General features: G+C 42.5%; 1 protein-coding gene across 1 annotated transcript; it reads left to right on the forward strand.

Moving 5' to 3' along the window:
• The first annotated feature begins 582 nt into the window (after positions 1 to 582).
• Positions 583 to 24519, forward strand: LOC118259812 (protein mono-ADP-ribosyltransferase PARP14-like). Its single transcript, XM_035569589.2, has 17 exons — positions 583 to 831; positions 3089 to 3228; positions 3320 to 3353; positions 7052 to 7309; positions 7853 to 8089; positions 9153 to 11449; positions 12491 to 12727; positions 12989 to 13210; positions 13691 to 13754; positions 14691 to 14840; positions 15534 to 15596; positions 16791 to 16958; positions 18291 to 18497; positions 18586 to 19191; positions 19726 to 19871; positions 21462 to 21636; positions 23281 to 24519. The coding sequence occupies exons 1-17, from the start codon at positions 645 to 647 to the stop codon at positions 23568 to 23570; spliced, it is 5481 nt and encodes a 1826-aa protein (XP_035425482.1). The 5' UTR covers positions 583 to 644; the 3' UTR covers positions 23571 to 24519.
• The last annotated feature ends 33 nt before the right edge of the window (positions 24520 to 24552 follow it).

Below are 24552 nucleotides of genomic sequence, written 5' to 3' on the forward strand. Positions count from 1 at the left end.
GACTCAGTGGCTCTTAATCGGAAAACACTCCTTTTTCAAGGCCCAAGTGCAGGACCTTGAAGAAGATAACTCCAGCTGTAGCGATGTGAGGGAGGCTATTGCATTAGTGAAGAAAAACAAGTCCGGTTAAAGGAAAAGCCTTGCAAGCACAGCAGCGAGGAGCAGCATGCCACTTTCTCAGGGAAAGGCTGTGGGGGTTTGTACAGGCACAGGCTCAGGAGCTCTCCGTGAGCAGTCACCAAGGGCAAAGTGTCAGGGGCCCAAATGCCTTAAGTTTTCCTTTTGAAGCCAAGAGACTTAAAGAAAGATCTCTGTTGGAAACGCAGGCGGTCGCTGTCTCAGCAGCGTGACAGGTGCCGGGGTTAACAGCCCTGGAGAAACTCGCTTTAGGTGGAGAAACACAAGCTTTGTGATTGTGACAGCGCCTGAGGCGCGCTGTGGGTGAAGGCGCGGGGTCGCTGAGGGGCTGAGCTCGATGGCGGCCCCTGCCTGGCCGGTGCCCACCTCAGGCCTCGGCCCGATGGGCGACGGCGGCGGCTCCGCTGCGTGCCGGGAAATGTTCGGGACCCGCCCCGAGGGGAAACGAAAGCGAAAGGCGGAGGGGACGGCGGGGCCGAGGGACGGGACGGGGCTGCGGGGCGGCCATGTCGGGGCCGCGGGCGGCCGCCTGCCCGCTGGTGGTGCGCGGCGACTGGGGCGCGGGCGAGCCGCCGGCCGCCCTGCGCAAGAAGCTGCTCCTCTACTTCCAGAGCCACAAGCGCTCGGGCGGCGGCGAGTGCGAGCTGCGGGATGGGCCCGGGCACCTCCTCGTCTGCTTCGCCCACCCCGACGGTGAGGGTTTGCTCTGAGGGATCCCGGGGGTGAGCGAGGGGATGGGGTGGTGCTGGGTTGAGGTGTCGGTGAGGTGAGGTGTAACTCAGAAGCGGTGACTTCATGCAGGATTTCTATGTATGTGCACGCTCTGAGTTGTGCTATTGTTTGTACTGTAAGTTGTGGGGTACTGCCCAGAGAGGCTGGGGATGTCCCGTCCCTGGGGGTGCCCGAGGCCAGGAGGGATGGGGTTTGGGCAGCCCAGGCTGGTGGGGGGGCTTGGGGGACTTTAAGGTCCCTGCCAACCCGAACCACTCCGTGATTCACCATCTCATACGAACTACGCAGATATATACTGTATAATGCATAATATGGACCCTATAACATGTAATATAGAATATAGAATATATGGATTTACATAAATTCATATGTCTAAATTCAGTGCTTAGTACTATCCTCTAGGTGGCTTCTTGATTAAGGCTTAGTAGGCTACGAATTAATAAATCCCAGGAATTACAGGCCTGTCAGTCAGACCTCAGAGCCAGGGAAGGTCATGGATCAGATCACCTTGAGTGCCATCACATGGCACATACAGGACAACCAGGCGATCAGACCCAGTCAGCACGGCTTTATGAAAGGCAGGTCCTGCCTGACCAAGCTGGTCTCCCTCTATGATAAGATGACCCGCTTCGTGGATGACAGAAAGGCCGTGGGTGTCATGGTCTTGGACTTAGCAAAGCGTTTGGTACGGTTCCCCACAGCCTTCTCCTGGAGAAACCGGCCACTCCTGGCTTGGATGGATGTACTGTTTGCTGGGTAGAAAAGTGGCTGGATGGCCAGGCCCAAAGAGTTGTTGCGGATGGAGTTAAATCCGTTGGTGGTGTTCCGTAGAGCTTGGCAGTGGGGCTGGTTTTGTGTAACGTTTTTATCGATAATCTGTATGAGGGGATCGAGTGCACCCTTGGTAAGGCTGCAGATGACACCAAGCTGGGCAGGAGTGTTGACCTGCTGGAGGGGAGGGAGGCTCTGCAGAGGCACCTGCGTAGGCTAGACTGATGGGCCACGTCCAGCTGCATGGCCTTCAACAAGGCTGGGGGCCAGGTGCTGCACTTGGGGCACACCACCCTATGCAGTGACACAGGCTCGGGGAAGAGTGGCTGGGAAGCTGCCCAGCAGAAAAGGACCTGGGGGAGCTGGTCGGCCGCTGGCTGAACGTGGGCCAGCCGTGTGCCAGGTGGCCTACAAGGCCGATGCCATGTGGGCCTGCATCAGAAACAGCGTGGCCAGCAGGACCAGGGAAGGGATTGTCCCTCTGTACTTGGTCCTGGTGAGACTGCACCTCGAGTACTGTGTTAGTTTTGGGCCCCTCACTACGGGAAAGATATGGAGTTGCTGAAATACGTTCAGAGAAGAGCAAGGAAGCTGGTGAAGGGACTGGCAAATGATGTATGAGGAGCGGCTGAGGGGTTGTTGTTTCTGGAGAAAAGGAGGCTGAGGGGAGACCTCATCGCTCTCTGTAACTACTGGAAAGGAGGCTGTAGCGAAGTGGGTTTCAGACTTTTCAGGTGACAAGCGACAGGATGCAAGGAAATGCCCTCAGGTTGCCTCAGGGGAAGTTTAGGTTGGATGTCAGGAAGAATGTCTTCACAGAGTGGTTAGGCATTGGCACAAGCTGCTCAGGGAAGTGGTAGAATCGCCATCCCTGGAGGTATTTAAGAGACACGTGGTGCTTTAGACCATGGTTTAGTGATAGACTTGGTAGCACTAGGTGATGGCTGGACTTGATGATCGTGAGGGTCTTTTCCAACTGAAATGATTCTGTGGTTCTATGAATCTTCTGTATAGATCCATATATACACGTTTATTAAATTTGATGCACAGTAATATTCTCTAAATTGTAGTTGGAATAAAAAAATCTATTAATCGAAGTTAACATATGATTACAGATATATATTAGAAATATGAAATATAAAACAAACATGCAGCAGTGTGGAAAGCATTTAGTTGTAGTTATGTTAAATATACATACATATATGTGCATACATTTATATAAATTTTTATTTCTGTCTTATCATGCTTCCCAGCTGCTGACTCTCCCCAGCTGGTAAGTTGAGGGAACACATCCCCATGCCATTGTTTTGGCACTGGCTGGAAGAGGGTGTGAGAGGCACGGGGACAGTCCTGGGATGCCGGTGCTGCAGAAGGGTGTGCCACATGATTTAAATTATAAAGTTGTATTTCTGTTCACATTGTCACTGTTTTCTTTGATTTTCCTTAGTGAAGCAACGTGTTCTTGAGAGACAGACTCATGAGCTGGATTTGGGAATACAAGGAAAATTGAAGTTGATTGTCACGGAGCTTGAAACAGCAGTAGCTACCAAAGAGGAAGCATTTGAAGAAAAATTAGTTCACACAGAGGTGAATAAAAATTGTTATCCTAACTAGAGTTTTGAAACAATGATGAGAGTGCCGAAGCAGTCATTCATAATTTGCTTTAATTTTATTTTAGGCTCCGGATGCCATGAGCAACCTTCAAAGAAAAGGTAAAATGTTATCCATCTCTCTGTGTGATTATTCTTTGTAGAACAAAACCAGTGCTTTTCTTCACACAGATCTCCCATTCTGTGGGGAATTGTGCTGAAATGTTCTCTCTGAGTTTGGCAACCTGGCTCAGGTGATACAGGGAAACATAAACATCCAGGCATGTTCACCAAGGATGGAGTTCACCTTCCCAGACTTAGATCATGTGTCTGGTTTTAGCTTCTGAAATAGCCATTTTCTTCAGAGGAGCATCTCCAGAGAGGGGCTTAGTTCTCATATCTTGCATAACTGCTCTAAAATAAGCTACACATATAAGCACCTGTATGGATGGTCTTAATCCCAGGCCCAGCGTGTTGTGGTTTAACCTGGCAGGCAGCTGAGCACCACACAGCACTCAAGTCACTCCCCCCGGTTGCATGGGGGAGAGAATCAGAAATGTAAAAGTGAGAGGACTTGTGGGTTGAGATACAGTTTAATAAGAAAGGGAAAAAAGAAAAGAGAAAAAAAAAAAAAAAGCAAGTGTTAAACAACAGTATTGTTCACCACCAGCTGACCAATGCCCAGCCAGTCCCTGAGCAATGCCAGTCCCCGAGCAATGCCAGTCCCCCTGCCCAACTCCCTTAGTTTTATTGCTGAGCACGACATCATATAGTATGGAATATCCCTTCGGTGCATTTTGGTTAGCTCTCCTGCCTGTGTCTTCCCCCCAGCTTCTTGTGCACCCCTAGCCTCCTCGCTGAGAAGCAGAAAAGTCCTTGACTCAGTGTAAGCACTGTGCAGTAACAACTAAACATCGATGTGTTATCAACATTATTCTCATCCTAAATCCAAAACACAGCACCATGCCAGCTACTGGGAAGAAAATTAACTCTATCACAGCCAAAACTGGGACAGGAATTGTGCTGAAAATTTATTTCTGAGTTTGGCAACCTGGCTCATGCGATACAAGGAAGCATAACTAGCCAGGCATGTTCACCAAGGATGGAGTTCACCTTGCCAGGCTTAGCCATTTTCACCAGAGGAGCATCTTTACAGAGGGATTTAGTTCTCATATCCTGCATAACTGCTCTAAAAGGAGACATACATATAAGCACCTATATGGAAGGTCTTAATCCCAGACCTGGTGTTTTTGTACTCCTTGCAGTTAGGAGGCTTTGTAAAATGGTGCATCTCCCCAGTACCTCAGTGAGCTTGCCTAGATCCTCTTTCAGCAATATTCTAGCAAGTTTTATGACTCAAGCAGCAGTCATGTTTCTAGAAAACAGTACTGCACATCAAAATACACCTGCATTGGTGAAAAGTAAATGCTTGGCCACCAAGAAAGACTACTTCATCAGGAAGTTTGTCAGTGCTTATGCTCGTACATTTTGCTTCCTGTTCAAAGCTGCTTTGCATGTTTCTCCTGTTTTCGATGTCAAGGTTGACATCTACTTTTTTTTTTTTTTTTTTAGTTATACCATAAAGGATCTTTAAAGTCAGTATGAGTGTTAAAAAACACTCCAAACACTCCAGATGCTGCATTTAATTCTTTGGTTTCTTCAGCCTAGCTTTCATTTTGGACTTTTTCACCCTTTCTTCGCTGGGCCTGGTGGCGTGGTTGATTCCAGCGATCTGGAGAGGAGTAAAATCGCAGTAGCGTGCGTAGAGCTGTGGCTTCCGCAGCTGTGCCTTTTGTTTTTCTCTTGTCAGGGTTATGCTGGTAAGCCTTTGAAGGAGACTGTCTTCTGTAAATGTTGTGGCTGGGGTATCAGTTGTTGCTGTACGTCAGGGTCACTAATAAAACCGCCCAGCCAGCAGAGCGCGGCCTCTTGGCGCGTCCGCCAGCTCCAGCCCCATCACCCTGGATTTCTCCCTCTTGCCTGGGGCCTGCTCCCACTGCCAGCAGGGACCCCCGAGGGGACCGCGGGGCGAAGATGTCTGCCCCCACAGCGGGTGCAGGGGCAGAAGACGCTGCGGGGCCGGGACTGGTGCTGGGTGAGGCAAACGAGAAGCTGTAGGGGTGGCTCTGAGGGATGGGGGTGCTGGGAGCCTGCGGCAGTGGCGATGCGGGGCTCCGGTGGAGTTGGGAGACTCTGGTCAGCCCCCAGAGCCATCTGTCAGTCGCTGTCCCAGGGTTTAGGGATTGCTAGATGCTTTTGAGCATAAGCAAAGCAACTCTTGTTTGTCGGGACGGTGAGAGGAAAGCTGCCTCTGTTTGCATGGGTGGTGGTCCCAGAGGTGGTTGCTGGGTGGAAGCATCTTCTGGTGGGTCCTGCTGAGCCCTCTTCGGTTCTTTCTGACAGACCGCTGAAATCTGGAGTGTGTCAGGAACCTGAAAAGCCCCTCTGCCCCCTGTTGGCTCGTGGGGCAACTTTTCTCCCTCAGTTCCTGTTTGCTGCCGCTGATAGTCCCGGCAAGCAGAACGGCGGGGTGCGTGCCCCGTAACATCAGGCAGCCCCAGAGAGAGCTGCTGAAGTGAATCTGCCCCCCGTCATTTCTCCTCTGCAAAATTTTGTTGTGGCTGCACCAGTTGATGCCTTTTTTAATTTCCGTCTGTCAGGTGATGGCTGGTGATCCTTGGGCCGTGCAGGCCGGGGCAGGCGATACTTCTGAGGACCTGCAGGAAAAGGATGTTTGGGTGTGCTGTGGTGAGCAGCTGTACGTCCCTGCCAAATGCTGTGCCTGCAGGTCCTTCAGTGCTGTTGTGCTGTGCTGGCAGCGGCGCATGGTGCTCGCCAGAAGGCTTTGTGTCCAGTCACACAGAGCTGCCTGTAGTGCATGCGGACGTACTGAGCTGTGTTGGGGCTTGTTATGTCTGCACCTGGGCCAAGAGAACGATGCAGAACCTGCAGGGTCTCTTACAGCCCTCACCAATGCTCGAGGGGCCGTGGCAAATTATTTCACTGGATTTTATCACAGACTTGCTCCCATCCTGGAGGCGCACAGCAGTGCTTGTGTCAGTGGACTCATTTACTTGTGGATATTTTTGCTCCACTAAGGAGACTGCCTGCAGCCCCTCAGACGGTGCAGTGTCTCCGCTGGTATATCGGTTACCACCAGGATGACTGGGTCCCCCTGCTACGGTTGGTGGAATTTGCCTGTACCAGCAGCGTCCCCTCTTCCCCACAGTGGACCCTTTTTTTTATGTGTAGTGTGGTTTTCTTCTCTGTGGTCACCCACCCACTGCGGTGACTCTCCAGGGTTTTCCTGAGGAATCCTGTGAGCAGCTGCAGCATAGACTTTTTTTTTTCTTTGGGAGCAGATGGAAAAAGCAAAGGCTGCTCGCAAGCACTCCACAGCTAGATGTCAGCAGATGCTGAGGACTCTGCTTGTCTGGTGTATGTGTTCATTTGATGCAACCTTCTTCTAAGCTGAACAGCCATTACCTGACCCATATAAAATCGTGGCCTGGGTTAGTCTGGTTACGTTTCGTTTACAGCTTCTGTGTATTCTCCAGATCCACTCTGTTGTTTGTGTATCCCTGTTAAAATCTGTTCACTCAGATCCCTTTCAGCAGCAACCTTGACCTCCAGTTATGATTGGGGCTAGAGAGAACATCACCTCTAGGCTGTTTTAGATCCCAAAATGTCCCAGGGCGCCCTGCAGTATATGTTTGGTTAGACAATATCTCTTCATAGGAAGGAGAGAAAGTAACATATATTTATTCCAGGAAGTGTGTACTGATATGTAATATGGCTTATATCTCTTTCTGTTAAAAAAGATGCAGAAGCCTTGCAGAAGACGGAGAGTTCTCCTCCAGACAGTGACCTTCAGGAGAGATCTCACTCTGTGAAGAGCATTGCAGAAAAGTCTGCAGAGATGTCGCCTTCAGTGGTGCTTGAAAATGTACAAGGATGCAGTGCAAAATACATAAGTATGCTGTTGGAGAACATCAGTGGCTTAGCTGTAGATGATGAGTTCGTTGTGGAAATGATACCTGAATTAAATGTTGCTGTAGCTACTTTTCTAAAAAGTTTTGGTAAGTCACTGTGAATTCTGTCAATTATTTCCATGTATATGTACGGATAGTAGCTTTCAGAGCCTAATTCCTCTCCTGTTAGAGATTCAAACAGCTTCAAAAACATATCTGGGCTGTAGTCTCTCAAGGAAGATGAAAATTTTATATACAGCTCCATGACAATGTCTGTGCTCCAAATGTTACAAAGAAAAGACTATGACAACTTCATAAACTAAAACTGTAAGAGAATGTTTCACTGTTTTTGTCTTTTCAGTCTTTGTCTCAGTTCCAGAGGACAATGAAACAGTGAGAAGTAAGCTTAGTATATGCAAGAGATGAGTGAGAGTGGACCAGAAACATAGCAGTAATTGATAGCAGAAAGTAACGTGACTGTGTCCACTTCCCCTTTTTTATTGCAACATAGAGTTATTTGGCACCAAAGGCAGATCTGTTTCACATACCAGGAGAAGTAGATTCAGCTCATTCCTATGCCAGAAGTGATAGCTGGGACTGATAAGGGTTCAGGAAAACATGTTCAGTTAATACTGCTTTTTCTGTCTACAGATACTCAAGAATTTGTCAACAAATGTGAACAGAACAAAAGATTCAAAAAATTCAACATGACTGCCAGGCTTCTTGAAGTGACCTGCAGCATCAAGGCTGAAAACATACCAGATAACATTTCCACAGACTATATCACAGTTTATTTCGAGAGTGCACGAAACGGAGGTGGGCCCGTGTCAGACATCCAGCTCCTCCCTGAGGAGAACTCAGCTATCATTACTTTCTGTGATCACAAAGGTAATGGCTGTCTCTGTCCCTTACCTAAGCTGAGAAAGGTGCTTCCAGGCAGAGGACCTGAAAGAAAATTACCAAAATTTGGGCTTTAGGAGAAGCCTGGCTTCCTGTTGCTAAAACCAGCATACGCCATCCTGTTCCTGGGAAGTCCTGTGCCTTTTTGAGAAGTGATTTGCAGCTTCTGCTCAAACCCTGGCCAGTAGTTTGAGCATCTTTCTGATCCTGTCTTATCAGGTGTAGTGACCGAGCATTAAGTAAACTCTGGGTCAGATCTCAGGGTTTAGAAATACTGCTGCACGTGCAGGATTTCAGAATCTCTCTGTTTTTTATGTTACCTGGAGTTCACTTTAATGCCTGCTTTATGCATGGGTTGTTCCCATGGGTGTTTTTTTCCCTTTTACAGAAGTTTTTGTCTCTGATACAACATTAATTGTTCTTGGTGGTAGAGGAAGCAGGAGCTGTTAATGACTTGGACTTTCACAGTTAGCTTTCAGAAACAAATTAAGGTCAAATTTCTTCATTATCTGTGAAGGATAAAGCTAAATAACAGTCTTGTTACTATTCCTTGGGTGGAATCACTGCCCAATTTTGCTGTTAGCCTAATCTCTGGTAAATACCTCTGTGTAAGGAGACTCCTGATTTAGTAAATTCCTTTAGCATTAGTTAAATGCCAGGTGATTGCTTTTCTTCTGACATTCTGTATTTGCTTATGAATATTTTCTACATTAAGTTAATATGTAATTTGGCTTGTGGTAATGTGGTTTTAAGTCCCTGTCAACTTTATAATTCCTTTTCTTTGTCTGTTCCAACTGGGAAAAAAAATACTGGGACAATGAGTTTTATTTTAGGCTGAAAGTAAGGTACGTTTCACAGTAATAACTTGTTGGCCCTGCTCTGTTCTGGGATTTCCTCAGAAAACGAAAGCCAGGCACAGGAAAATAAAGGCATAAGCATATTTACTAAACTACTTGGAGCCACACCTACAGAGTGGTTGGGAAATTAGAAAGACATAAAAACAGCTCCTTGTAATGCAAAAAACCCACAAGTTATTTTATTTAACTTTTAGATCTAAAGACTGTTTTGGAAAAGCAGCATTTACTTGAACAGACTCCAATTTCTGTGCATCCATATTACCACTCCCTGGGAACAGCTCTATATGGAGGAGAAAGACCAGTTATCAAGATGCCAGACCCTGTTGTGGTACCACTAGATCCCTATGTCTGGCAATTTTTACAAAGGCAAGACAGACTGATACAAGACATAAACCAGGAAATGGCAATTTGCCATTGTTGTATAAAATGGCCACAGACAGATTGCGTGAACCCGGAAATTACGTTGTGTCCATCATCATCTATGTCTGAGCAGAAGAAGCTAATGGTTAAGTTGATTAAGACATGGAAGCAAGATGCTTCCACTGAATTCTCACGTATCATGTCACATTACACAGCTATAAAGTGTAAAGTAAATTCAGCGGACTGGAAAGATGTGAAAAACAGACTGGTGGAAAGCAGTGCTTTGATCACAACTGATATTTCTGAGGAGACGGTGGTGATAGCAGGCACCAGAGCAGCAGTGGACAGTGCAGAGAAAGAAGTGAGAAAATGCATGGAAAAAGCCATGAAGGAAAGTGAAAGGAAAAAACAAAGTATAGAAATTTCTGTGTCGGTGATCCCAGGGAAATACGCACTTTTGCGCAATGCTGGGCTAGAAGAGAATATTCACAAAGAATATCCGCACTTAAAGATCTTCTATGATGACACAATAAAAACAGTTCAGTTGTGTGGATTACCTGCAGAAGTATATAAAATCAAAGCTGACTTACTGGAAAGGGTGTTGAATATGCCACGCACATCAATTAGCATCGACCACTATGTCTTCCTATACCTACAGCGTGAAAATAATAAAACAATGTCAGAGACATTATTTACTGTGAAAAATATTAATGCCTTTTATGAGCTTGAGGATGATACTGTGGTGCTATATGGAGATTCTCCTAAAGATCTTTTAGAAGCAGAAAAGCAAATAAAGACAGGCTTAGCATATAAAAGCATTGACGTGGAAGACTCTGCAGTCATTAAAAAGAAGGAGTGGAGTCGTCAGCTTGCCTTCTTGCGTAAGAAGTACAATTCTTCCCAGGAAACTGTAGTCATCGATGAACACGTTGGAAAAGAAAGTAGAGTGATTATTACTGGCTTTTCTAAGACTGTAGAAAAAGTCTATCAGAATCTTTATGATTTTATAGATAGAAACACGCACGTGGAAAAAGTAATCCCAGCTAAGTCAGTGGCAGTACTGCAGTTTGTAGAGAAGGAAAAATCTGGTGTTTATCAAGAACTGGGAAAAAAAGGTGTGACAGTGCACTTTCACACCGAGACACTGTGTATTTCCCTGAGCGGACCAAAAGGAGAAGTGCCGAAAGCAGTCACCCTATTTGAAAAAATTCTCTCATCCCTTTACTGGAAAGATGTGCTGATTGATAAACCAGGAGCCAAAGAGTTCTTCACTGAGAGGAAAGATTCATTTGTTTTAGAGGCAAAGCAGAAATTTAACTGTTTGATTAGTCTGAAAGAAAAAGAACATCAACAACAGAGTGAAAAAGTTGATGATAAAGAGGAGAGAAAGCTCCACTACAAGCAAACCCTGCCAGATGGAGTTGAAGTAGCAGTGTATAAAGGTAACTTGTGCAATTACCCAGCTGATGTTGTGGTGAGCGCATCAAACGAAGACTTGAAACACGTCGGTGGCCTTGCTGAGGCGCTGCTACAGGCGGCAGGTCCAGAGCTGCAAATGGAGTATGATGAGCTGGTGAGGATGAATGAGGGATTGCAGCCTGGGCGTGCAGTTATCACAAGTGCTGGGAAACTCCCCTGCAAAAACATCATTCATGCTGTTGTGTGCAGGTGGAAGAAGGATGAAGCAGGAAAGTGTGTGCATTTGTTGAAAGAAGCAGTTAAAAAGAGCCTAGAACTAGCTGAAACACATAATCATCGTTCTATAGCTTTCCCTTCTGTAAGTGGAGGGATCTTTGGCTTCCCACTGCAGATATCTGCAAATTCAATTGTGTCATCCATCAAGGAAACCTTGGAAGAATCCAGGGGGAAAAGCAGCTTGAAGGAGATTCATCTTGTGGATATCACAGAGGATAAGGTACGGGTTCTGAGTGAGATTGTAAAAAACATATTTACAGCTAAGTCATTCTCCCTGTTCCTGCTGCCAACACAGTCTACAAGTCCTAGACTGCAGGAAGGCCAGAAGGAGAAGAGAAAAGAGGCTCTTCAGGAGGCTAGAGACAATGAGCAGATGGTTACAACAAATGAAGGACTGCTCATCAGAGTGGAGAAGAAGAACATTAAGGATGCCACGGTAGGTCTTTAATTTTCTACTTCTCTAACTTCATGTGAAGATTTTATTGAAATGTTAGTAGAAGAGGAAGTACATTAGGTTATATTGTTTTACAGGATAATTGCTATGTAGGGAAACAGAGACCGTGTGCCTGCCACACGAGGAATCGAGATGGCAGAATTGACAGATATCAGACTGGGATCTGTCATTCTGAAGCCATTTCTAGAGAGCAGCCATGAATTTCAGAACGTTAAGTTCCTCGCTAGGTTTTATTTGTTCTCCAGATGTAGGATCAACATGTAAAACAGATAGATTTCTTCCTAAAAGGCAAATACTATAATACTTTCTAGGAGTATTTAAGTGATCTGTAGCTAGCTAGGCTAGATATTAAGGGAAATCAGAAAAGCAGTCCCATGGAAGAGTCCACGATTAGCTTGTATGCCAAAGTATAGACTTTTTTTTTTCTTTCCAACATTGGTTGCTTCCCCTGTCATTTTGGTGTCTGTAAAAGCCTGTTCCAACAGAAGAGCAATACTAGATGTAAAAAAAAATCTCAATGTGACACAAATTTTAAATAACTTGTAAATAATACACCTCCAGTGGAACTGCAAAGCAAACAACAGCCTTTGGAGATCTGCCTATTTTACTACATGAAGGCACAGCAACCTTCTTTCACCTTTTTTTGGTGTGTGAGATGCTGCTTTTCTGACCAGGAGTGTACAATCCCACTTCAGTGAAAGGGAGGAAAGATGCATTAAAGTTTATACATCACATGTGCTTTATACAACACGTACGTCTTGTATCTTGTGATGATGCTGGAGAAGGAGCAGTGCAGCTGCAGTTCATCAACAAGGAAATGTCGGAAAGGCTTGGGTCTGGGGAGAGGGGATAAGGCAGAGTGCAGGGGCGGGTTTGTTTCACCTGCCCAGACACAGGCATCTGCTCAAAATGAGGTGAGTCACAGCCTAACCTCTGCTCAGCGTTTGGCGGCTCAGCATTTACTGGCAATGGATGACCTGATCTCTCCTGGTTATAGATATTTCTGTTGTGATTTTGTTGCAGACGGATGTTATTGTCAACAGCGTTGGCACAGATCTGCAGTTTGGTGTAGGGCCTCTTTGCAAAGCCTTGCTGGAAAAGGCTGGACCAGAACTCCACGCGGAGTTTGACAAGAAAAAACAAGGACATACATATGGGCAAGTGAATGTGCTCTGTACCGGTGGATGCGCTCTGGCTTGCAAGTTCGTGCTTCATGCTGTACTTCCTGGGTGGGACAGAGGAAAAGGACAGTCCCCAAAGGTATGTTTTAACTATTTTTACAATATTTGGTTTTGAAAACAGATTCACTTTGGACCCCATCCTGAAGTTTCAGCATTTAAAATAGTTGTTTTAGGCAAACTGACTCCACTTACTTCTGTTTCAGTGAACCTAAAGATGCCCTAATGGACTAAAAACATTTTCTTATACCAGCATAGTCTCTAAAGATCTAATAACACATGAAACAAGTGTGTTTTTATCTAAAAAAAAAAAAAAAATATTGATCTTTGCTGTGTTTTACAGATCCTAGAAGATGTAGTCAATTACTGCTTGAGCAAAACTGAAGAACTTGGACTGAATTCAATTGCTTTCCCAGCTATTGGAACTGGAGGATTTGGATTTCCTAAAACTGTCGTTTCTAAGATAATGTTTAATGAGGTATTCAAGTTCAGTAGCAGTCACACTCTGAAGACTCTGCAGGAAGTTCATTTTGTCTTGCACCCAAATGATACGGATAACATTCAGGTAGGTCTTCTCAGGGAAAGCCATCTGTGTTACACAATGTTCTAGTCCAACCTTAATAATGTATTTTAGTTACATATTGCTTTCTTAAGGTAATAACTTAGCACTTTCTTACTACTCTGGGCCAATGAAAAGGGGATGGCACGCTGGTGTCTCATTCAACATCTCTGAACTGTAAACTGTTAGCAAGCACAAGCTGCAGATAAAATTTGCCTCACTGTTGGCACTGTAAACACCTGAAGATGCTCACTAATCTCTTCACAGAGCAATTGCCAGTTCTGGCAATGCAAAGACTGTATCTCTTATCACTCTGTCCACACTGAGGCTTCCACTATTGCTAATGATACCTAACGATTAATAATAAGAGTAGCGTTTACTACTGTAAAATGCAACAAGAGCTACGTGACTGTTAATTTTAATTTTAGAAATATTTGGTATATAAACCCTGAAATACTATCTTTAGTACCTTTTTTCTCTTTCTAGGCTTTTACCAGAGAACTAGAACATAGGGTAACTGAGAATTGCAGTAATGCAGCACCACAGCCAAGTAAGTTTTGCAGGGACAGGAGGTGGGACGTGAGGGAGAATGTAAATACTGCAAAGTGTTTTTATTCTTACTAGGAAACACATGAAATGTCATCAGAAGTAGAGCATTTTTTTCCTCCTAATGGACCATCATTCTTAAATTCTATTTGTTAAAATATTGAAGAGGAATTTCTTTTGTTGAGGGCATGCTCATCCCTTAGTGAGACCAGTCTTACTACATGGAAGAGGATATCCTGGTAGGAGAACCAATAACACTCCAACTCAAAGGGTACGAGAACTTGGCATCACATTGCCAAGTAAGCTATAACTCACATGTATTTCTGTACTTTTTCTCTCCCGTATAGGGGTAATACAGAATGGATAGTTTCCTTTCCACTCATTGACAGTAGCATGACACAGTAGCAAAATCATAGGAGTGAACTGCATCAACACCAGACAATTATTCTTAAGAATATATAGCTCTTTTTTTCTCACTTACTGGGAGTATCAGTGAGATAATATTTAGAGTGTACAGATAAAATATGAATTGGATACATTCAGACTAGAAATAAGGAATGGTATTCTTTCTGTAAGGGTAAAGATGAAATAATGTAGAAAAGTGGTGCAGTAGGATCGCCATTACTGGTAATGCTTAAGTTGGATGCTCCATGTCATTTAAGAGTTCATGCAGGAAAGTCTCTTACAGAGCTGGTCTGATCAGATAACCCCAACAGTCCTTTCTGAATTGATATTGCATGAACTTACAGGAATCAAACTGGTTTCGCTTTCACAGTATTTAAATGGGAAGAATACTGCACCTTCCTGCTTTCAGAAATTGAATAAAGAGAAGTAGGCAGTAAACTCCTCAAAAGGATAAGTTAAAGTTTCCATCAACGAATGAGAATAATACCCCAAACTAGAATTGAAATGTTTTAAGATACTCTTCTTTTCCTTGCAGATTTCATTAGGTCTGTTTCAACTGAAGTATTGGGAGTTTATGAAATGCAGATTGGTCCCATTATGCTCCGAGTAAATACTGGAGATATTACGAAGGAGGATACAGAGGTTATTGTAAATATATCAAATCCAACATTTGATGCCACATCAGGTATTGCACTGAATAAATATTTAGTGGTTAAATTTGTGCTAGCTTTTAGGAGGGGGAAAGCGAAAGAATTGTCCATATGTGAAACATTTATGAAGTATTCTTCAGATGTGAAATAGAAAGTGGTGATTTGTCAGGAAATAGATAGTAAAATGTTTTAGCATATTCTGAGTATTCCATGTAGGTTCCAAACTACTCAGAAGATGTCTGTGGAGATTTTTGTAGTTTAAAACTAAAAATGCTTTAAAAAAAAGGGATTCTTGAGATCAGATATAATTCTGTAAAAATGCTCTCGTTCTAATATATTTCAATATAAGCCAAAGCTCTGCTTTAGTAAACCCACTTGTAAAAAGCAGAAGATTCTTTGGTGACATTGTGAATTGTAAGAATGAAGGACACCGAATGATATAATTCAAAGCAATTGGAGGGTTTGGTGAAGGGCATACTGTTGTCTGGTAGAACAATGAAACGAGTCATTTTTAATGATTTCTTATTAATAATGAAGGCAGTGTTCTCTTTGCATTCAGTACAGTGTGTCATAGAGGGAACTCAAAGGAACTGGCAAGCTTTTACACTTTGGTAGATCTTGAACCATGAGAATTTAGAGGGGTTCACAGGGTACCAAATTTGGCTAGAGTTTTGAGTAGAAATAGCTCAGTTAATGAATGTGTATGCTTTTTTCTGGTGTAATTTAAGGGGTTTTCAAAGCAATTATGGATGCTGCTGGTTCCCAGGTGAAAGAAGAATGTGCTCAGTATGGTATGTTAAATGCATTTTTTAATTAGATTTTTGTTTCTTCTCTCCAAAGACTTAATGTTGTTGTTATAACTCTCTATACTGATAACATAATTATTTTATCTTAAAAAAAATCAGTTCACACTTCTAGGAATTTTGAAAAGTCCTGTTGCCCTGACACACACTTTGAGAATTTCTGTTTTCACAACCAAACAGAAGTTCAATACAGTTTTCTGATGCTAATAAATGCTTGGAAAATAATATAAGTTTTTGTCCTCTGAAATTACTCAGGCATGTTCCTGACTTAAGAACAGAAACAGTCCCCTTGACAAGCAGGTGCAGGACTTGCTCTTTAAGAGCTAATAGCAAATCTGGTTTTATATTCACAAATACACAGTTACTTTTAATTGAAATAATGATTGCAAAACTGTGTTTTGCTTGCAAAAACAAAATGTTCCTGTTGTGAGTCCAGAAGATAACTTTCAGGATGGAGTTTCTTGGATATTTTTCCCCACTTTTGACTCTGCAGACTCTCCCTGTTTATCGGTCTGATCTCAGTACATGCAGAGCATCTTACAATCAGTCATTACCTTTGTGACTAGTGAAGTGGTACGTAACTCTGTGTTCATGGGACCATTCATCCTCGTAATATGATGCCATTTGTAGGTGTTCATAACCAAATTTATCGCTCTCAAAAACACAAAAGTCTTTTAAAGATTCCATACCATGATTCTTAAATCAGTTGGTCATTGTTTTAATGACAATATTTTAAACATTCAGCTCTTCTGCAGAATAACAGTTTGAGCTTTCAAGGAATAAGTGACACAAAAAAAGACTTCCACCTATAAATGAACTGTGCACATTTCCAGTGGTATGCTTTTAAATAAAAGTGAGCTGTATTTAAATTGAACGTGAATTGTTAAGTCGTACTTAATAGGAAACTACTTTGTAGGAAAGAACCCAGGATATTGCAGTCAAACAGAAAACACACAATCACTTGAATTACTGTCTCAAGAAAATCTGAAAACAGAATATTTACAGAGAAAACTTGAATCAACTAAAACCAGGATAATAAAGGACACAATGGATTTCTTTCTACTTTTTCCACTCCTAGTATCTATTACTCCATTGTACACTAGCATCAGTATAAACAGTTGTGTTATCAGAAAATATCCTCTTTGAAAATGTTGTGTCTCTTTTTTATCTTCTCTCTTCCAGCTGGGCAGGTTCAAAATGGTTTTATTACTACAAATTCTGGCAAACTGTCGTGCAGTAAAATCATCCACTTGATTCACAATATCGATGTGAAGAATCAGGTCTCCAAAGTGCTTAATGAGTGTGAGCTAAGGACATACACATCTGTTGCCTTCCCAGCAATTGGAACAGGTTTGTATTTTCTTGAGAAACTGATCAGGGCTGTGTTGGGGGGTATTTCAGAAAATGGGACGAAATTAACACCTCTGATAGAGGTGTTATGTAGACTTTTACGAGAAACTGTGTAAACTGTTATTTTGTGAAAGTTCGTTGTGGTCAGTTCAAACTTCACCAGCACATTTGAAAAATGCTGCTTTTTTAAAAACAGGAACATGTAAAGAAAAGATACTGCTTCAGAAAAGACACTGCCCCCCAAAGAGATCATGTGCCTCAGCTGGCCACCCCGCACCTTTCCTCAAACTTCCCATAGAGTTTGCTTTGGGATTTCAGCCCCACAGAAGGTCTGGGGCTGGGGGTTGTATATGAAGAGAGATGGAGTTCTGAGACCAAAACCCTACCTGTCTGACTACAGACACAGTGGGTTGGGTACAGAGTACCTGCGGGTTCTGTTTCAGCCTACCTACTCCACCAGAGGGCTAAAGGCAGGCTAGCTTATTGGGCTTATGCTTGTGGTTAGTTTAGGAAGCAGGCCTTGAAGAAAGTAGGGTGTCTTTCTCAGTCCAAAGTTCCTCTTGACTGGAAAAAAGAAATTTTGACTTGTTCCTTGCTCAGCGTTCTAGATTAGGGTAGGAGCTTGGTCTGTGGGTCAGTGTTTGGACTCCACAGTAACGGTTACGGCAGGTCCCCTGGCCTCCCAACGTCATTTGCGTGCTGGTGCCACAGCGGCTCTCCAAGGAATGTTGTGGCTGAAATTTGCAAGGGTCCCAGCAATGTTTCAGGACAAGCTTTAGGTTGCATTTCAGGTTTGGTGTATGGGAGTGAGAGGGAATGTTTCGAGCTTTATGTTCCCATTTCTATGTTGAAATAGGCTGCAGGACTGTGCCAAAATCCTGCACTGAATTTAATATGGCTTGGCTTTGGTACCCAGTTTAAAGATGCAGACAGAGATAGTGATCATAGAATCATAGAATATCCCGAGTTGGAAGGGACCCACATGGATCATCGAGTCCAGCTCCTGGCACCACACAGGTCAACCCAAAGTGAAGGAGATGAAGGTGGGGTTTAGAAATCTAGGGGATTCTAGGGCTGAAGTGCTCATTGAAGCTTCGGAGTAAACTGAGGGAGAGTTCCAGAATGTCTTCCCGAGTGTGCGTTGGGTGTCAGCTCTTGGAAATCCCTAACTTAGATGTAATGCTGAGGTCAGGCAGTGGGCTTTAGTCAGAAAGCATAGTGGGAGAGCAGTGATACCGATCTGTGTGAGCTGGGGATGTGATCTGCTTTCCGGATGCTGCCTTGATTTAAATATTGCTCACCGTCTGATATGTGTCTTTTATTTTTGTTTAGGTCAGGCAGGACAGAGTCCAGCCAAGGTAGCTGATGAGATGTTGGATGCTATAGTGGAATTTGCAAGCAAAAGAACGGTACAGCATTTGAAAGAAGTTAAAATAGTCATCTTCCAGACAAATATGCTCAAGGACTTTTATGAAAGCATGAAGAAAAGAGAAGACTCAAATTCATCCACACCAGAATCATTGATCTCTTTGTTAAAATGTAAGTAGGTGGGTTTTCCATGTGCCTGGGCTCACAAAACTAAAGATCTTTTAAATGAAACTAATAATTAACATATATTTCTTTACAGCATTTTTCTGGGGCAGAAAAACATCCGTTGAGAAGAAAAAGCCCTTGGTTTTGGAGAAGAAAGTTGATATCGTTACATTTCAAATTTGTGGAGAAAGCCAAGAAGATGTGAATGCAACTGAGTCTTGGATAATAAAATTAATTTTAAAGGAGCAGTTTGAAAACTGTATTTCAGATGAGCTAATCGAAAGTTTTAATGAGAAGCAAGTTGAGGCTTTGACCGATCTCCAGAGAAGAAAACATGTTACCATTCAGCTTGAGAAGAACTGTTCTCCCCCTTGCATTAAAATTTCTGGTCTTAGCAGGGATGTCTTTGCTGTTTCTGTGGAAATTCAGAAAATGATCAAAAAAATAAAGGATACTCAAGAAGAACAGTCCAAGTCAGAACTTGTTTATAACCTAGTAGAATGGAGGTATCAAAGAAACGATAAATTTGTTGCTTTTGATAAACTGACAAATATGCAGCTGGAGGATGCCAAAATAGCTAAAAAACCACATCTTACTGTCAGAATTATCAAGAAGAACTACGTAGTGGATCTGAATACTCTACAGGCTAGTGATGACCAAGGAAGTACTATAAACATTCAACGAGTGCCAAAGAACGAAGGTAACTTACAGCTTTGTTGATCAGAAAAACCTTTAATAGAGATTAATGAATGATAATTCTGATAATTACAAAAATAGGTATTCCAAAGAAGTAGGCTACTCCCTATTTATTTATTCAGTTATTTATTTATTTAGCTGGGCATGCCATAGCCAGCAGTTCTACTTTCGTAATTCATAGTGGTACGTATGATCCAAATCAGAACTTTTATTTTAAATACAAAAATTATCCATACGTATGCGACTGGTGAGCATAGTTTTCATGCTTAAGTCTGACAAAGGAGGTAGTGCATGAAGAATGAGTATAATTCTTCTGTGGTTCTCAAACTTGTTTTAGTTAGGTATTGGTATGGGCATAATTAGACTAGAAAAAATGTAGTCTTAATGGTACCAATGATACACTGAAGAGAGAACATTTTTGGAATAAAGTATTGCATAATGTACTGCCCTCTCAGCTCCTTGCAAGCAGTCGAGTTTGTAAGACACCTACTAAACCAAGCTAGGTATCTCTGATAATAATTCAAGTCCTGTTTTTCAGATATGCAGTCAATAGAGCTCCCCGCAAAGTGGGAAGATATGCAAGATGACCGGGTCAAACTCATTACCCTCAAGCCATCGTGTCAGGAATATGTGGAAGTTCAGAACAGGTTTCAGAATACCTGTCACAACCTTGTCATAGAGAAGGTGAAATCCTATGGGGGGAAAAAAGTGAACTTTGGGGCTAAAAACATCAATATGCTTTCTAAATGTCTGTTTGTAAAGTGTCTGCAACCTAAAACACCTTCCATGTCAGTCTCCTCAACACTGTACAGTGTGGGTATAAATCAAATGAAATCTCCTGCGAGTTGCACGGCCATTTCTGCCTTCCTAGTAATGCAAAATGAGCGACCCTCAGTCTTCAAGCTGACTCTCAAACTAACGTGGTATTTGCTAGTTAACGTGGTACATCCAGTTAGGTACATCCAAGTGGAAGCATGAACAAATGTTTTGTCCTTTTAATTCTGAAAGTTCTATTATATATAAGAAATACAATTTAAGAGAGAAAAAGGGTTTTGTCTTTCAGCTATGCATTGGATTAAACTTTGCCTCCTCTTCTGCAGTTCATTTCATTGCCAGAAGTTGACAAGATTTAATCACCAAATGCAGAAAATATGCCTGTCAATCTGTAGGGTAGGAATCTGTCCTGTGGGAGATTTGGGAAACATTTGGGGCTGCAGAGAGGTCATTCTTCAGGTCTTTTTCCGAATGGGAGAGCCTGCTGCCCAGTTAGCTCTCTGCAGCCCTGTCCTTGCAGGCTGGTCATAAAGTTTTTCACTATTTTACTGCTGGAGGAATGGACTTCTTCCCTGTCAGTCCCAGGCAGAGCCTTTCAAGCTAGGATGCTGGTTTGAACTGAAGTGTCATAATTTGATCCTTTTTATTAAAATGCCTGTAAAACAGTGTACAGCGATTTAATTGCCAGGGAGAAGATGGAATTATTTAGAATCAAGAGGGGCAATAAGTAGGAGAAAATATGATGAAATTAAGAGTGAGAGCATCTGTTTGAAAAATTTTATCTAATGAGCATGGTCACTAAAATGGGAATAGAGCAGTATATTAGTGTACAACGGACAGAAATCAGGTAATGACATGAAGTCTTTTTCCATTTAAAATTGAAAGCTCTTGCAGCAATACTTCTATGATTATACTTGGATGCAGACAGTTTCCTCCTAAGCTCTATTCACGTTGTTGGCATAGGGAACCAGCAACTTCGATACTCCCTCTGATTAATTTTTATATAGGATTTTCTCATGGGTTGCAAAGCTACAAACCAAAGGAAGTAATTATGATTTTCATACTGAGGTCTAGAAAAGAAACTAAAGTTTGATACAATGCTATTGTTACAGCCTGCCCTTTAGTGGGAAAGTCATCAGTAAGGATGACTAGGATTTATAGGATGCATCTCGCATCAAAGCCCTGTTCCCTTTCGTGGTGGTAAAGCATCCTATTCTAAAAGTACCAGTGCACCGCTACCATAGCTGCCTGCGTAACTGACAGAGTAGGCAAGACAAATGTATGCCAAAAATTCCCAAGCTCAAAACCCTTTTGTAAGCTACTTCCCTTTCTGCTTTCCAGGAGGCTCATACATTCAGTCCCCTAACCCGAATGGCACTAACAGGGCATAGTGAAAATTACCGTCGTTCTTTCAGTTTGGTTTGCTTTTACTGTTTTGCTGTCATGATAAATATTGATCCCTACTAGCATAAATATAGCTCTTTTTTTGTAACTTTGCAGATTGAAAGAATACAAAATCCCTTCCTCTGGCAGACCTACCAAATCAAAAAAAAATCTCTGTGTTCAAAGAACAAAAATGAAGATAATGAGAAGTTGCTGTTTCATGGGACAGCTGCATCCTCATTGAGCACGATCAACTACAATGGATTTAATCGTGGTTTTGCTGGATTGAATGGTGAGTCATTATACAAAGCAGTTAATTTCCTAAATTTCTATGCAGTGCTAGTTATAGTACTGTCAGCATGACATGAAAATCAAGTAAAGTTGGAGAACAAAATAAACAACACCAGAGAACAGTCTGCATGGACAGAGGAAATAACCTGTTTGATTAACCCCTTGTTTGTGAATTTCACTGTTTCCAGGGTATCAGAGAAGGCTTTCCCATGCTGAAATCAAACCTAGGCAGCTTTTGAGAAATCTTTTGTATTATCTGCCTGCAGAGAGGAATGGGGACTGTTGTTTAGCATCCTTGGATAAGATACCAGCTAGCTGCTGGTATCTCCTTTCATCGTAGGCAAATCCAGCTAGCGAAGTAGAGGTGCAGATGCTTCTGTTGCTTCCAAAGATGACAGCACAAGCAGTCAGAAGATCCCATTCCCCTACCTTTTCTATGCAAATTAAATCAATTGAAATTAATTCATTAATTATTCCCCTTTAATAGTTGCTGGGGGCAACTATTAAACATTTAGCTGAAAGACTGTCTGCATCAGTTTAAAGATTGTCTTGTCCAGTTCCTCTAGTACAGTAATGTAATGTTTCTATTCTGGTGGCATTCAAAGAAGGACAGGACCCAAGGAAGTGGGATTTGGCCTGCAAGGTGCCAGTTGCTCTTAAAGGTTCTGCAACCTTACTTCCAAAGTCCTTACTTTTTGTTTGTAATGCTTTCTGCCTTAAGACTTAGGGAGAAACTAGGCAAGTTAGAAAGCCTTAAGACTAGACTTTTAGCCTAGGAGATACCTATGGCTGACTTGATCTTGAGAGACCTGGACAGCTTAACTCAGATCTGATGAACTCAGACCAGGCTGAAGTGTTAAAAAGTAGATATTTCTCTGTCTGGATCCTCTAGGCTGAAATTTTATTGAGAAAATGAAGCCTGATATGCACACTGAATGAGGCTGTGTACAGACAGAAATAGCTGCCACCATTTCTTTTCAAAACACAACCAGAGGAAACATAGGTTTGCTTTCCTGCTTTCTGATGCCAGGAACTTAGATTAACTCAGGATGTGAGACCTAGATTCATGTCCTCCCTCTGCCTGCAAGTATTGACATCTACCTCTCCATCTCAGCCATGATCTGCAATAGGAAAGGCACGCTTTCCTTCTTCTGTCAGACTGGGTAGCCATCTAAAATTACCAAAGATTAGAGCACCCAGATAGGATGGACCTATCTGGCTTGAACAGCTTTCTATCAATGTCAGAAAAAATGAAATCCAGATCAGACAAAGGAACATGATTCCTCTAACTTCCTGCTGTGAAGTGTAACTAGAAAACTGTAATTACAATTATGTAGTCACTTTAAGTTGAAAAGACTCTGAAGAATTGTAATTTGGTAGGTTGCACTAGGCTAAACAGACAGAGGAACTATTTTACCCTTAGGAAAGGGCAGTGAAAACCTGGTTATTGATAGCTCTGTTGACATTTACCTGATATCTAAGGGGATTCACGTTTAATCCCGATAGAAAGGATTATTACTAGACCTGTGTTGGTAAACTGTAGCCAATGTATAACTTCTACGGAATAAAAAAAAAAAAAGGGAGCTTTAGAAATTCTTATAGGAATAAGAATACTAATTATATTTGAAAATGTCTTTTCAAACAGCTGCAAGCATTGGGAATGGAACCTACTTTGCTGTTGATGCAAGTTACTCTGCTCAGGATACTTATTCAAGACCAGATACGAATGGCAGAAAATACATGTACCAGGCTCGGGTCCTCACTGGAGAATATTGTGTTGGGAGTGGAGGACTAATCATTCCACCACCAAAAAGTTCAGCAGATCCTACCAACCTCTATGACAGCGTGGTTGATAACATCAATTCACCAAAGATGTTTGTCATATTTAATGACATTCAGGCATATCCAGAATACCTTATTACTTTCAGGAGATAGAATATTCTTAATAGTCTGGAATATTGTGGTGCCTTTTATGAGTAGAAAGTAACAGGACCATTCTTGATTGTTCTTTACATTTAGTTTTTTTGAAATGTTTGTTTATCTCTCCATGTGTTTAAGTAAGTCTTCAAATTATCAGTGCAATGAGGCCAGGGCAAGCAAATATTTTAGAATGTACTATTTCAGTACTCACATTTCAAATTCAGTTTTGCAGAGATGTATGCAAGAGCTGTGACACCAGCCCAGACTTCTTCCTAGGCAAGGCAGATGGGAACTGGTGGGAAGGGCAGCTGCTCTGCCTTCCCTGTGGCCTGAAGTAGGGGATGCATCTAAGCACACCCTTACTTCTAGTATTCACCAGAAAGCACCGAGTGGCTGCCTGTGAAGATTTATTGAAAACTCTTGGTGTCAGTGGGAATAACCTTGTCTTCCAGCAGAATTTTCAGTCATTCTTGGGGATCCACAGACCTTGGGTGCTAAGAGTCATGAAAACAAAAATCCGAGATGGAACTTTGAATTTGCACTCGTTGTTTCACCGCTGCCTTATCTTGTCATGGCATATTTTGTGATTCCCTAATTTCCTAAATTCATACCTGTTTCTTAGGGGCATTATGGACATTATGTATTCTCTGCATTACGTACAACCATGTACAAAGTCATTGCTCCTGGAATTTTCAAGATAGTAAAGAGGGACTCTAATTTCTTTGGGACGGTATTGCAACGTTAACCCCACTGTAGAAGAACCGCTCTGCACTTTCCCCTATAGGGAGATACTTAGTTACCATGCTCAAACTGTAGGAATATTTTTTAAGCTCTGTAAAGCAAGTAGGTAGGGATATTTGCACATCTGAACTCTTCGCAAACTGCACTTTTCCAGTGATGATCTTGCAACTGCCAACCAACCCCCTTGTATACCTGGTTTTAATAAAAGTAGATACGAATAGCTGATGTTGGTTGCTGGGTCATGCTTTACATGAGG

Source organism: Cygnus atratus, chromosome 6 (assembly GCF_013377495.2).
Source record: "Cygnus atratus isolate AKBS03 ecotype Queensland, Australia chromosome 6, CAtr_DNAZoo_HiC_assembly, whole genome shotgun sequence".
NCBI lineage: Eukaryota > Metazoa > Chordata > Aves > Anseriformes > Anatidae > Cygnus > Cygnus atratus.